Consider the following 15149-nt stretch of genomic DNA (forward strand, 5'->3'; position numbering starts at 1 on the left):
TTATGATATAGGGTTTTAGGCGATGAATTTGACTTAAGAAAATAATTCTGATTCTAGTCTGACAACTAATTATTTTTTCGACTTAACATAATGTGGTCTAATACAAAGAGAAGATAAATTGAAGTTTAGCCTAAAATAAATTATGTCGAAATTGATAATAAATTGTGAAAATGTTTTGATTAAAATATTTTTATATTTAAAAATTAAGAAAAAAATATATTAACAATTATATCTTTAAAAAAGTATTTCAATGACAAATGACATTAAAGATGAAATAATCAAAAAAGAAATTGGTTAAATTATACTACTTATAAGTTATACTAATTAGTTAAACTCATTAATTAAAGATAAACCAATTTTTTACTTTGACTAAGTTTTTCCCTTATAATACTCCATGATAATTTGTTTTGATGATTAACATCTACTTCATTTAAATTCGAAATTAATTAAGTTTGACATATAAATTAAGAGTATATACACATCATATTTAAAGATATTTTTAACACCAATCATAGATTTTTGACAAACCATTTTATTTATTAATTTGATAATAATTATGCTTTTAGAATATCACACATGCAAAAATTTAAAAGGTATGAAACAAAAAAGATGAGCATCAAATCGAAGATTTATAATAAAAATGGATCAAATCTTTAAGTATAATATTCCAAATATCATGTATTAGCATCTTCCCCTTTTCTTCCTTTTAATAATTAAAAAATAAATAAATTAAACAACTAGATCCAGCGTGTAGTATTAGGTTGTAAATTTATTAAGTAATATTAATTAAGGTAGTGTTTGACCAATAATCACGTGGTAGATTTTAAAAATTTATCTCTTAAATATCTGTTCGATCAAACTTTATATTTTTGATATTCAAGTATATTTAAATTCTCAAAATTGATTTGGATTAAATTTTAGAATTTCCACTCACTAAAGTATATTGAAATAATATTTTTAAAAAATATAATTCTAAAATTTATGATCGAACGATAGAAATTGAGTAATTACGAACGTTACTTTTTTGACAAAGGACATAAAAACCCATGTTTATATCATTTCAACTCCTCCGCCCCCCAAGACAAATAAAAATTGCCATATTTTATAAGATTTGTGTGGCATAAAATGATTTCAAATAGTTAGTATTGTTTATCTTTATTTGGTAAACAGTCACTTCATTAAATATCATTTTACATTATTTATCACTACACAAAATGTACGCTACAAATTCATAATAAACTATTAAATTTCCGTTTCGTTCAGACTCCGAGTCAAAATTTTAGTAAGGGGGTTTAAAATTGAAAGAAATTAACGTATAAAATAGTTAAAGGGATTCAACATCTACTATACATACATAAAAAAAAATAATATATAAAAATAATATAATTTTTCACCGATGATCCCCTTAATATATGGTGGCTCCACCACTGGTTCCATTTTATATTATTCTTTTTTTTTGTTTCATCGCAAAAGAAAATCACTTATTATCACAATTTATAAAATAAGACAGTGAAAAAAATTAATTAATTAGAAAAATTCAATCTTACTATAAGCTTAATTAGAAAAATAAAAACAAATCAGATGGATCCGTAGTCATCGGGTCAACAAAATGCTTTTGTAACGCACGGCAAATTTGACTAACGTGACAGATCTCTATTCACTCACGAGAAAATCAACGGTAGATATTTGCCACAAAGATTCAACAACGTAGATCTGAGTGACACGTGTTAACGGTGTGAAAAAAAAAATCACCTTCTAGACAAATATAGCACTAGTCCTTAAAGAAACGACCACGAGAAGTCGTATAAATGACTCATATTTCTTAAAAAAAATAATATTTTTTCCATTTCACATTATTTGACTTATGTTAAATAAATATTATTAAATGACATAATATATAGATTTAACTTTTTAATTTAGTTTTTATTGATATGTATTTTTTAATTTTTTGAGTTCACAAATAAACACTTTAATTTTATAAAATCAAATAAATAAACAATCTCATCTTATATAGCGTCTTGTATGGAAATTTTATATCCTAAGTAGCGTCCTACTATGTAAAACGATTCTATATTAATTCAAGTGTATACTTGTACAAACCTTAAATTGAAAGATATATACATATCGACTGAAATCAAGTTAAAACGTATATTAATATGTTATGCTAAATTTAAATAGAATAGTGCACAAATGCATCTTTCAATTTCATCTTAGATAACATTTATATCTTCCAATTTTAGATATAAAAAAGAATACACTTAAATTTATGTAAAATTAAACATATGAAAACACATTTTCAAAATGATACGGTACTAAAACATTACATAGGACACAAAATTATTATATGGAACGTTAAATAGGACAAATAAATCTATTTATTTATTGTATATAAATTTAAATAATTACATAATATACAATCAAAATTAAACATCATATTTACTAATCAATTCAAATTAAAAATTATATTTATGTATTATGTTAATTTAAATTTATTCGATCTTAACACTAATATGGAAAGTCAATTTGCCGAAAAGGTTCTCAAAATAAAAATATCTTACAGTGTTTTATTTTTATTTTTTTTATTTCGTTATATATATATATATATATATATATATGAGAGAGAAATAAGTGTGTACTTCTCACTCTGCTCCTCAGATATAGAGAGAGAAAGAAGTGAGAGAAAGAAGTGCGTGAGTGTATGAATTAATTTTTCTTCCATTTATTTTATTTTTTTGGCAGAATTTGCATGACATTCTGTTGAAAAAAGGACCTCAAGCTCACTTTTTTGTTCATCTTCTTCTTCTTCCGTTTCTCGTCAGGTATGATCAGAGTCGGTTGCCGCCGACGTGGGTGGCGGAGGGTTTACTTGCGTTTTTTTTTACTTTTGTTTATGAATTTGGGGTTTTGTTTGTTTTTTGCTCTGTTTATGTGTTTTTCTGTGAGTTTGGTTTGGTTTATTTGCTGCGTGTGGTGTAGGTTTGACATGTTTCTGATTTTACTTTTTTTGGTAGTTTTTGTAGTTTTTTAATTATTGTTTTAGCTATTATAGTGGAGTTGTTGGATCTGTTGATTGATTTTTCTATGGTATGGTGATTTTTTTTTTAAATTTTTATTGACTAATTTGTTAGTGTTAATCTAATGCTGAATATTAATAGTACTTGATTTGAGATTTTTGTCATAACTACTTGACTTGCTGTAATTTGACTGAGTATTTATCATAAACAAGCTCTCTACCTTCGCGATGTTGTTGTTGTTGTTTTTGTTATGTTGAATTACTCTGGAATTGGGCTGAATAGCTGAAATGAACTCGGATAAAGATGAATATATACAGATGATTCTGTAGTTAATTGAGTGGCAGCAGATTATTTTGTACAGGGTGTGTTAAATTGCGAAAAGATTGTTCTTATTCATGAATTATCTCTCTATTGTTGGTAGATCATGAGTCAAGCAGCAGGAAGCTACCCCTGCAAATGTTATGTTTGGTGGTTTTTGTTGGTCTACCACCTAACTTATACTTCTTCCTGACTTTGACTTAGGATAGTTCTTTTTCTTTCTAAATGATTAATAATGAAAATCTGTTTTGAGAAGGGTTATACTCAAAAGGATGAATTTTGCACTTGAACAAAAAAAGAAAGCGTAGTAACTTATTTTTCTGCGATTTGCAGTTTATCTAGAAGCCATGTTTTGATTAGAGGATATCAAAGAAGTTTGCAATAGTGTTTGTTTATCAAAATGAGTTGTGAGTTCCTTTGTATTTGAATTATTACTTGATAAAAATAGTTCCTTTGTGCTTGAAAGCAAGTGAACACAAGGTGGTTCTACAACAACATAGGCTAGAAGTATGGAATGCATGACTCCAATTTACCCTACGTTAACTAATGAATGTGATATTCAAAGTTTCATTTTTTGTGTGTGATATACCTTGCCACTTCAAGTCTACTATGCCTTAAATTAGTAGAAGTCTTAAGCATGTTATTATTTGAGACCTTGTTGCATTCTTGGAAAACATGGCAAACTGCAAACTACAAGTTTTATAATGCAAGTCTGTGTGCTTGCAGTGAAAATTGATCCCTTTCTGGTGGGGAGTCTTGGTGGTTGAATGCTATATGATATGTCAATTTTTTTAATAGATAATGTGAATATTTTGTGTTTGTGCTGCTCTGATTCTTACACTTTCACGAATTAGCTGGTAACTTCTGATAAAAAAGATCCCTAGTGAAAGATGCATAGAGTATTTCTTCATATTACTTGTTAGGATCTCGTCCCAAATCTATTGCCAAGTTGTGTTCTAAATACGGACTACTACCTAATTACCTATCATATCGTGAGAATCTGCACTTTACTTTTATACTTGCTGATGCATATGATTCTAGAAAGTGGACAACTTGATAAAATGATGTGTTTAGTGACAATACCTGATGGGGGTTTCTGAACCTGTAATAAATCAGTCGCCTTTAGCAATTTACTTTAGGCAAGTTTTCTACCTCTCAATTTCGTCATCCTATTTGACAAAACATATAAATGTTGATCAGGGAAGAATATTAGACTGCGACATTATCTTTCATTGATATCGATGGTAAATTGTTTCGTAATTGGGAAAAGCCTATCTGGGATTAGGCAATATGTTTGCCTTTTTGCCTTGTAGTGATTCTTTTAGAAGCAATAAACTGCGCGTAGAGATTTTTGTCACAAATCGTAAGTGTTTTATTCAAATAAAAGGCTGGTTACAACATTCTTGCTTACCAAAGCCAATCCCCCTTGTTTGTTATTGTCTCTGAGAAAAATATCTGCATTGCTACATGGGTAAATTAACTATTAACAATCTGTTGCTTGTTATATTAATCATTTTTTCAGGTAAAGCTCAAGTAAGAGACAAATTATAGTAGCATTCACCATGTTTCGTCGCAAGAACCACTCTAATAGTGAACAGGGGGGTGAGGACCAGCAGCACAAGGTAACCAATAGTCCTGATGTTTATCTTTGTATGTTAATATCCTCTTGCTTTCAATTAGATTATAGATTGGATTTCTCATGTATTTATGATTCTATATTTTTAGGGATTTGTTTTCTTATCATTCTCTCTGTGGAAGAGGTGTTGGTGTTCTTTGCATGTGTAGTTCTTGCATATTAATACTTATCCTTACTATTTGGTATACCCTCTGTATACAACTGTTTTGGCCATGTTCTGTGCTTGCATTGTCCTTGCATAGTAATACTTAACCTTAACTTTTTGGTATACCCTTTGTATACAACTGTTTTGGCCATGTTTATGAATGAAAATATTTTACTTTATCAGAAAAAATTAATACTTATCCTACGAATGTTTCACGAAAGATGATTGAATCCTCTTGATGCTGCATGGCAAGGATGATAAATATAGAGTGAATTTTTCAAGCATTGGTTTATGTTAGCTTGTTAGTATCCTGTATAAGCTCTTAGAGGTTGCGTGTCTCTTTTTTTTTTTAAAGGTTAAGGAGCTTAGGGCTTCCCTGGGGCAACTCTCAGGGCGCAGTGCACAGTTCTGCACTGATGCATGTTTAAAAAGGTTTTTGGAGGCACGGAATTGGAATGTAGATAAAGCAAAGAAGATGTTGGAGGAGACGCTTAAATGGAGATTATCGTTTAAACCTGAAGAAATTCGCTGGGTAAGGAAACAACAGATTTGCACTAATGTGGTTATCTCTTGTGCTTTGCATTAATGTGGTTATCTTTTGTTGATAACTTGTTTGTTTATCAGCTACATATCGAACAAAAAAAAGCTTGTTAGTAGAGCTAGAATGAAAAATCTAGTCGGAAAATTATTATATTTTATATTAGTGGTGTCCGAACCAGCTTGCTCGCACCTCAACTAGTCTAGGGGGTGAACTATCCAGTCCATGAGCATAGTACGAAGGTCCTGCCATCAAGGTTACAGCTGGTGGGCGCGCACCTACTGTTGTAACTGGGATTCAAACATGGGATCTCCCTGCTTTGACTTCCATGCCTCAACACTGGGCCACTTCCTTGAGGACATAAGAGGTCACACTAATAACCACAGATCACACTAATAACCATGACCAGTTATAACATTGAAATATAAGCAGTATGAGTCTTTTGCAATGTTGTGTGGATATTCTAACGTAGATACTGGAATTGTACTGACCACTCTACAATCAATTTGTCTTACCATTCTATGCTCTGCCAATTTCATATTTAGGCCTCTGCAGATACAACTTTCTGTAAAATTTATATTAGTTTACAATTGCTTCTGCTGACCGTGAAATGGTGTTGCATTGTTAGAATGAAGTAGCGAAAGAAGGTGAGACTGGGAAGGTGTTTAAAGCAAATTTTCATGACCGCCATGGCAGGACAGTCCTAATATTACGGCCAGGAATGCAGGTAATGTACAAGCAAGTTGATATCTTCAAAACTTTTCTTTTTATATTTCCAATTCCTATTCCATTTTGTGAAATTCTTAAAATTGTTGCTCATATTTGCAGAACACGGCAGCACTAGACAACCAGATGAAGCATTTGGTGTATCTAATCGAGAATGCCATTTTTAATCTGCCAGAAGGTCAAGAACAGATGGCCTGGTTAATTGACTTCACTGGATGGTCTATAACCAATAATGTTCCTGTAAAATCTGCTCGCGAGACCATCAATATTTTGCAAAACCACTACCCTGAGAGACTCGCTGCAGCACTTCTGTACAATCCACCGCGACTTTTTGAAACATTTTGGAGGGTTTGTTTTTCATCCTCTTTGTTTTTCTTACCTCCTCCCTGCTATTTGAACAAACCTAGCTTGTAGTGTTGTAGTTGAGTAAAACAAAACGCGTACTTCCTTTCATAAGTAGATGTGACTTCCTAATGCATCGGCAAAACTTCCTCTCTAAGAATGGAGCTGTTAATTTTGGAAGCTTTGAGTGATGGGGAAGAGGGGGGGGGGGGGGATCAGGCATTCAAATTTTCTACCATTGCCATGTCACCCAAATTTCTTACCGAAATTATTATCTATTTATTCTTTATATTGTTCAATCATTATCCATCCCCTTAATGTTATCTTTTTTTACTTTTCCAGATTGTCAAATACTTTATGGATCCCAAAACATTTCAAAAGGTCAAGTTTGTGTATCCAAAGAATAAGGATAGCGCGGAACTGATGAAGTCATACTTCGACGTGGACAATCTTCCTACTGAGTTTGGAGGAACAGCTACACTGAAATATGATCACGAGGAGTTCTCAAGGCAGATGGCTCAAGATGATGTGAAGGCCGCCAAGTTTTGGGGTTCGGACAAACATCCCCCTGGTCCTGGTGGTAATGGTAATTACTCTGCAGTAGAAGTTGCTCCAGAACCTTAATCACTTACTCTATAAGCCACTGCCTGAGCTTAAATGATTGCAACACTGACAAAGCTCAGTCTCTTATATGCCTAACTAAGTTCAAATAAATAATGAGGAATGTAAGAATCATGTTCACAGACATTAGCTTATTTCAGATGAACTTTAATTGTAGGTTGTACTTTGATTTATGCAGAAATCAAAAAGCACTAAATATTTAAGCCTCAACAAGTCTCAGAAATCAAAAAGCACTAAATATTTAAGCCTCAACAAGTCTCTTTATTTCAAAAAGTTTGTTAGATGTATGCAGATTTTACTCGTAACACTTCGTGGTTGGAGGTAGTTAGATCTGTGGTTGTTAAAATCTTAGGCCTTCCATTAATTGAAGTTGTGTCATGTCTTGTCTCATTCTTTCATCTATAGTTGAGCAGACATTTCCAATACACTTCAACATCGACTATTTACATAATTTATTACATTGCACACCCCATATATATTGAGTCACAGGAACAAGTTGTACTGATTAAATGAACACACCATATATTATCATTGCTTAAAAGGCACAAATACCAGGCTATATAAGGTTCTCATATGAAAATAAATATTTACATATTAAATAACAATCTCAACATGATACAATATTACCTAAAAACATGTCCATACAGCTTTAGCAACTCACCACAAAAATGCAGCAAACAGATTACACATGAAAAAGAAAATGGTTAGCAACGTCGAAAAATTACAATATATTCTTAAAAACAGCATCTCTGTATTGTTAGCCTTTTATATGTATGCTATGTAATTACATAAGGCGCCTTCTTAAGTTTCGTGTAGTACGGACTAATAAACCAACTCCTACTCCAACTCCTACACAAATGCCAAGGCCAATCCCAACACCAACTCGAACCCCAGCATTGAACCAGGACATTTCTCCGTCTTCACCATCCATAAGTTCTGTTCGTCCCCAGTACATGTTGTTGTAGTCTTCTTCGCTTTCTGGTTTGTAGTTTCCGTTGTATTCTGTTACCTGTGAAACACAAAATGAACTTCAGAATCTGTGCAGTTTCCATCATGTAATTACGCATCTGAGAAGCTGTGGGATTCATCTAATTAATTGCACCTGTTGAACTTACTTTGTGGTTCAAAATAAACAAGTACTAAAGAATTACTAAAACCAACCACTGCCATGATAATATTTTTCAATCGAAACGACACAGAAAACTTAACAATCAGAAACTGTAGATGAAATGCAACTAATTTTTGTCAACTTCAAAATTAAAGCAGCACATAGGCAATACTTACACATGAGCTGAAACTTTCAAACTTTGGATTTACTTTCAAGAAAAGTCAACTTGAGTTTGGAACAACGTTGACGTATAACAAGCTAATGTGCGTCACGTAATGGATTCGATATCCCAAAAGAAACAAATGTCACTAAGGTTGCCAAATGGAGTGCAAAAAAATGTAAGAACAAAACTGGATGGCACTATTCAATCACACAACATCAGAGCAAGGAGCTAAGTGTTATCATCAGAAGTAGAATTCATATATCATAGCATTTCTAAAGTTAATCATGAAAGATGGATAGCACGTGACGAATTCCCACTATATTATCTAGACAAGAATATTCATACAGGGGATGATAGATGGACGGCCTTAGATTTTTGCAGCTGACACTTCAATATTGTCCAACTGAATGACAATCAGGAGGAAGTTTTCCCAAAAGAGCTACAAATGCTAGGCAGCAACGCAAAATTAACAAAAGATAGGCTACGATGAAAGTAAAAATCCAGACAGGTGATAACTACTAGTAGAGGATATGTTTTAGACTCGTTAGAGAACTTTTAATATTAATTATCATTAATATTATAAATCAATATATATTGAACATATTTCTCACTTTTATTTTATTTAATATGATGATGATATGAAATGAGCTCAAATGAAAGATTGAGGATTCATATAGCTGACGTTGACTTATTTGGGACTGAATCGTAGGTATAATTGTTGTATTCCATCTGACATTTTGCTTCAAGATAATATGCATTCAGACCACCTTCAGAAAATCTATCTAATTTATGGAGACTATAACGGAAGAGTCTATTCTAATTAGCTCAAAGAAGACATCAGAATGGTCAAGTACTCTCAATGAGCTGAAATGGAATGAAAATGAGTAAAAGATGGCAGCCCATCTAGTTGCCATCCTGATGATAACCTCCAATGCACGCCAATTTCTAGAAGGATAGGGACAATTTTGTTTTATCAGTAAAGAAAAACTAGAAGGATAGGGACAATGCAATAATATAATTAAACAATTAGTTAAAAGTATGAGCTGCCCATACCCTCTGACATTTTTAAGATAAGATTCTATTTCCAGTGTCAGGTGATTCTCCTTAAAGATGCGAACTTTTTGTAGATCGCGACAAAATAAAAAATAAACATGTTTCATGGCATGAAACATTATGAAGCTAGATACAAGGGTAGAGTAAACTGTGACGAGTTGTCAGGGCCATGCTTTTACTGACCCCATTTTGTCAATGTAATACCATTAATGTAGTTATCTTTGGTTAGAACACATATATATTGAAGGTGCCTGTGCAATCAATAATAACAATTCTGAGGAAAGAGCTGTGTATAGGATATCATGCATTACATCTTGATAGATCACCAACAAGGAAAAGAGACGTAAACATTTTGGGGCTTAAACGTATAAAAAAATTTAAATACAATTCAACAAGTGAAATTGTATATAGTGTACCACAGATATCATTTGAAAAAGAAGAATTGTAGAAATGTTCAAGTCACTTTAGCTGATCGTTTGTGCAGCCCTAACCTAAGTTGTTCGGAATCTCCAAAAATGTTGCCGCCCTGTGTCAGATCCTCCAAAAATACACTACTTTTGAAGGGACACGCACCTAGTGACATTTTTGAAGAATTCGAGCAACATAGGCCCTAACCATTTGGAAACTTTCAAAGACGACATATCCCAGTCTTTTTAAAAGTCTCTTTTCACTGTTTAACTTTTTCAGCTTGTTTCCACCACTTAAAAAAATAAGTTCAAATTCAGTTTTGAATCAAAGAGGAAGAAGGATCCCAAACATATTTAGGTCTCTCGAAAAATATCAGAAAGACACTAAATAAACTGAAGGCAATGATGTCGATTGTCTCATTCCACCTATTGGTTAACTATGTAAAGAGTTAGGCTGTAGGCATATGCCATGTCAACCATTTTGCATGTTTAAGATTTCGATTACATAAGGAAAAAGGTCTGAGGAACAAATAATACCTGCAGATCATGTTCAGATGAGACTTCTTTATGCTGTTCAGATGTGTCATGCTCCGGAATGGAGTCCAACATACCCTTTCTATGGTGCTTCTTCCTGTGATTTAGCTGCAAAGTCTTAGTTAAGATGATAGGTGTCCCAGAGAAGCAACCAGTAACATACACTTCAATTGTCGGTGACAATGATTCAGAACCCACAATATGTTTTCCTTTCAGAAATCCCGTGCCAGCACTCATAACTGATTCACAGTTCATGCTCCATCTCCTAAGACAGTTTTGAGAATCATTGATGTTGGCCATCTCCAAAGTCCCAGAGAGAAAAAGATCATCTTTATATGAAACCTCAAAGTTCACACTCCCAGTCAATCTTATACTATCTGTGCTCACAAATGTAGCTTCTTCAGCTTTCTTATCAACACGGTCCCTTCGAAGAAAGCAAGAGGCTCCTTCTGAGTACACTGAACATCTTTTACCATTAACTTCAAGCAGTGTATCGGGGCTTAGAGGGATATGGTTAAGCGTAAGACTTTCTGGGGTTGAATCATCGACCATAAAATTGCTGATTCTGATGTAAAAGACTCTAATATCAAACCAAGATAACGATAATTTCCCACAAGATTGGTAAGAGGGGTGCCTTATAATTTGAAGACCAGGATCAGCTGGTTTTCCATTGCTTAGAAACTCACGCGAATTCTCCATATATCGTAGCTTCTTATCCCTCACTAAAATCCTTCACCATGTACTCATATAACAAGAACATGATCATAGAACCGTAAATCTGGCACCCCCGTAGGCCTAGGAACCGTGTTTCAATTCAAATCCCCACTCCACACGGTGCCTTCACGTGTATCTTGATCTGGCTGAGAACATACATCCATTCATTTACCAATCAGACAATCATATATCACTAAAAATTTGTAAAGAAAACAAAACAAAAACCGTAACCGAAAGCATAAATGGACATGAAGATTTTGCCAGGTACCACAAAAAACCAGAATTCCAGGAACAGAATACCTTGATACAAGGAACAGAAAAGACAGAATCAAAGCTATAAAAAGAAAACCACACTACCTTACAAAAAGGATTAAAAGGTAATTTATTCCAAACAGAGAGGGGATCACACAAACAAGAAATATAAAGATTCACAAAAAAAGGAAGCTTCATATGAATTACTCAGACAAGTTCTTTTTTTTTAACCAAAAATTGCATCAAAACAACATTATCCATAAATTTATCATTAATTTTGTTTTTTAAACAAAAGAAAGGTGAAAACACAAAATAACCAAAATCAAACACAAGCCCACCTGCAGAACCATAGATAAGAAGTTTAAAAAGTAACAAAGATTGAATCTTTTTCTACTTTCTCACCTCTTTCACTCCCAAAATTATGCTATACAATTGCATCATAACAATATCAACCACAAAAACACAAAATAATCAAAATCAAACACAACCCCACCTGCAGAACCACAGATTATAAGTCTAAAAAAAGGTGATAAAGATTGAATCTTTTTCTACTTTTTCACCTCCTTCACTCCAAAATTATGCTATAAAATTGCAAGCCATCAAGAATAAATAACCCCTAACTCACTTTCCTAATACAGACAAAAGGTGAAATCTTTTTCAACCTAATAGACTTACAAAGGTCAAATCTTGAATCCACAACCACAACCTCACCTTCCAAAATTGTGCAAAATTATCTATCAAATCACTTTGAAAACTCCAATGAAGGAGCTTGCTCCCTTTGATTGCCTTCTCCAAATCTTGTGGCCCAAAATAAAGTACAGTGATGCTGCTTTTTGGAGTCTTCCTCCCAACAAATCACCTTTTTTTCTCAATGTGTGTGTGTTATGTATATATAATAGGTATATTTGTGTGTATATAGACTACAAATAAATCAGTAAAAAGTTTATTTGACAAAAAATTATCCAATCACTAAGTTCATACACAACAAAAATAATAAGAAAAGAAAAAATATTGACCACCAAAAGGAGGTGGCCTTTGATATGAGGTTTCGAATTTAAATCTGGACATAAAATTTTGTTGATTAAATTTTTTTATCTTAAATCTGATTTTATGTTTTATAATATAAATATAAAAAAATAATTCAAATTAAAAGTAAAAAAAAGATAATTAATAGTGATTTTGAAGGGGTGTGACTCAGAGATAAATCTTGGATTATAATTGAACCTTATCTGATAAGGGGATTATTTTTTAAAATTATTTTTACTAAGTCGGCATCTTTAATTTAATTGAAAATGATATTTAGGTTTGAAGAATGTAGCTTTTGACCAACTTTGAACCTAGACCACAATTATAGATTTTTTTTATTTAATATTTAATAGTTATATTAGAATTTAATTATTTTAAATTTTTATTTATTTTATTCGAAAGAAGTATTCTTAATTAAAAATATTTTAATTTAAAATTTCTAATTAAAATAAAATTATCATATCCACTGCATTACATTAATCGATAAGTAGATTACATCTATTGTGGAAATTTGAGTGTTTACTATTTAATTGAATTGAAGAAAAGGACAAGCTTACTAACTTACCCTTTAGTCAATCTTTTTTTGAAAAATAACTAGCTATTTAATATGTGAAGTTTTACTTATTTAAATAATAATAAATAAAAAAGTATTTCGTGAAAAGTGATTAACACGGTTTATGATGTAAAGTGAAATTCTTTAATTAGAGGCAATTGTCCTTTTGATACGTGATTTATATTTAGTTGAGATTTTAATATACACACTAAATATCAAATGTATTTTTTTAAAAAAAACAAATATTTTGTGATTGACAAAGTGTTGATCCCTAATATTTATTAGAAACTAATTACACTAATATTCCTACAATGTTCTCTAATTCTTTCTATAGTTTGAATAGTTACATTTTATCTCAAAAATTAATAATTTCATACTAGTTTTCAAGTAGATATATTTAAATACATGTTATTTGTTTATGTATCTCAAATGTATACAAATTCATTTGAATGTAATATCTATAACGAATTACACATAATTTTGACTCAATATATTTCACGATACATGTATCTTGATATATTAAAATATATCAAAATCAAATAAAATTCGTAATATTATCAATTTGTATCTAAATATTTAACTTCTAAATTAATGAAATTTTCATAAATTATCCATATAAAATAGGGAAAATACGTGAAGGGACAAGCGTTGGATCAATTTATTGGACTTTAACTCGAAAATTAGATGACAAAGCCCAACTACTTTATTTACTTTAGTGGGCTTCTAGCTGATGGACTAAATGGTTAATATTCAAAATATGGCTAAATTTTAACGGATCAAAATTGAGCTAATAAATATACGAATTATTAGTTTGTGAATTAATGTTTCGCTCAAACTTAAACAGGTTAGATCATTAATTTTTGGAAAAATAACTTAAATAAACAACTATAATTTTTATATTTTCCAATTTTCTCTATTTTTTTTAAATATTACATAATTCTTTTTTTTTTATTTTACTGTAAGTTTTTAGATACATTACATTCTCTCTCTTATAATACACATTTACCCATTTTAATGCCTATTTTTTCTCCATTAAAACACTCAACCTCTTAAATCAGTTTTTGAATTTTAAATTTTATCCATTTAAACACTCAACTTTTTAATCAGCTTTTTGATTTTGAATTTTTAAATTTAATTAATTTTAATTAAAAGACCAAATTTTGAATTTCAAAATTCAAAAAATTTGAAAATTAAAAAAGTAAAAATATCAGGAAGCAGGACAACTTCCATTAACTTCTACTGTCTTCTTCTTACTCCGTCAAGTTTCTGTTCTTTTTTTCCTTAATCATCTTAATCCATTACATTTTTTTCTTTTCTTTTTTTTTATTCTTAATCCATCATCGTCTATTTCTTCCTAATCTGTAATAGTTTGAACCCAGCATCTTTTTATTATTAATCCATCATCAATTCGTATATTCTTCTCTTTTTTGTTTTTGTTAATTGTTCTATTACATCATAGTAATGGATCCGTTAATTAATAGAAGGATATATGATTCCGACGATGAAAATTGGAAAGAAAATAGGAAAAAGTCTTTGCATGATCCTATGAATCTTCAGAAGGATTCAAACAAAGACTCTGGCCAAACATCAAAATCAAAGGTTGTCAAAATACAACAAAAAAAGGAAAAAAGAAGCAGCAAACATTGTTGTTAGGCCTACATTGTCTCGGGTTAGTATTTTGGCAAAACGAAATGATACATATATACCAAACACACACTAAAAATAACTGATACATTGGCTAAACCGTATGTATCATGTACAATATGTTACCCTATAATCCTTAAATTTTACATGATAGTTAGGTAAATTGAATAGCATATTTATATGAATTGGTATTATTTTTTAAAAGTAAAGTTATTTACTGTATATTTTAAGAAAAGCATAACAAAAAAAGCATTACACAAGTTAAATTATATAAATTCACATGATACATGATTTATAGTCATTGTAAAGTACACAATAACCTCAATAATATTTTTATATTTTTTATCTAATGGAG

The 15149-nt window shown here is 31.2% G+C and overlaps 2 protein-coding genes across 9 annotated transcripts; one reads left to right on the plus strand and one right to left on the minus strand.

Annotated features, from left to right (window-relative positions):
• The first annotated feature begins 2593 nt into the window (after positions 1-2593).
• On the plus strand, positions 2594-7550 carry LOC101257465 (uncharacterized). Of its 2 annotated transcripts, none has more exons than XM_004238203.4 (6): positions 2594-2819; positions 4855-4954; positions 5469-5645; positions 6280-6378; positions 6480-6725; positions 7062-7550. In XM_004238203.4, the coding sequence occupies exons 2-6, from the start codon at positions 4895-4897 to the stop codon at positions 7341-7343; spliced, it is 864 nt and encodes a 287-aa protein (XP_004238251.1). In that variant the 5' UTR covers positions 2594-2819; positions 4855-4894; the 3' UTR covers positions 7344-7550. The 2 variants fall into 2 exon arrangements, with proteins under 2 accessions (XP_004238251.1, XP_069152605.1); XM_069296504.1 differs by lacking the exon at positions 2594-2819 and adding an exon at positions 3535-3739.
• A 356-nt stretch (positions 7551-7906) lies between these two features.
• LOC101257764 (uncharacterized protein At1g01500) lies at positions 7907-12845 on the minus strand. Of its 7 annotated transcripts, none has more exons than XM_010322083.4 (3): positions 12247-12845; positions 10609-11465; positions 7907-8349 (listed from the first exon to the last, which is right to left on the minus strand). In XM_010322083.4, the coding sequence occupies exons 2-3, from the start codon at positions 11302-11304 to the stop codon at positions 8125-8127; spliced, it is 921 nt and encodes a 306-aa protein (XP_010320385.2). In that variant the 5' UTR covers positions 11305-11465; positions 12247-12845; the 3' UTR covers positions 7907-8124. The 7 variants fall into 7 exon arrangements, with proteins under 7 accessions (XP_010320385.2, XP_004238253.2, XP_069152603.1 ...); XM_004238205.5 differs by having other exon boundaries at positions 12283-12844; XM_069296502.1 differs by having other exon boundaries at positions 10609-11461; positions 12318-12798.
• Between the last annotated feature and the right edge of the window lie 2304 nt (positions 12846-15149).

This window comes from Solanum lycopersicum, chromosome 4, assembly GCF_036512215.1.
Source record: "Solanum lycopersicum chromosome 4, SLM_r2.1".
Lineage (NCBI taxonomy): Eukaryota > Viridiplantae > Streptophyta > Magnoliopsida > Solanales > Solanaceae > Solanum > Solanum lycopersicum.

Coding starts and splice junctions, on each gene's coding strand:
- LOC101257465 (XM_004238203.4), top strand. CDS start 4,895: ATGTTTCGTCGCAAGAACCACTCTAATAGTGAACAGGGGGGTGAGGAC. Junction 6,379..6,479: donor TATTACGGCCAGGAATGCAG/GTAATGTACAAG, acceptor TCATATTTGCAG/AACACGGCAGCACTAGACAA. Junction 6,726..7,061: donor TTTTTGAAACATTTTGGAGG/GTTTGTTTTTCA, acceptor TTACTTTTCCAG/ATTGTCAAATACTTTATGGA.
- LOC101257764 (XM_010322083.4), bottom strand. CDS start 11,304: ATGGAGAATTCGCGTGAGTTTCTAAGCAATGGAAAACCAGCTGATCCT. Junction 8,350..10,608: donor CATCTGAACATGATCTGCAG/GTATTATTTGTT, acceptor TGTGTTTCACAG/GTAACAGAATACAACGGAAA.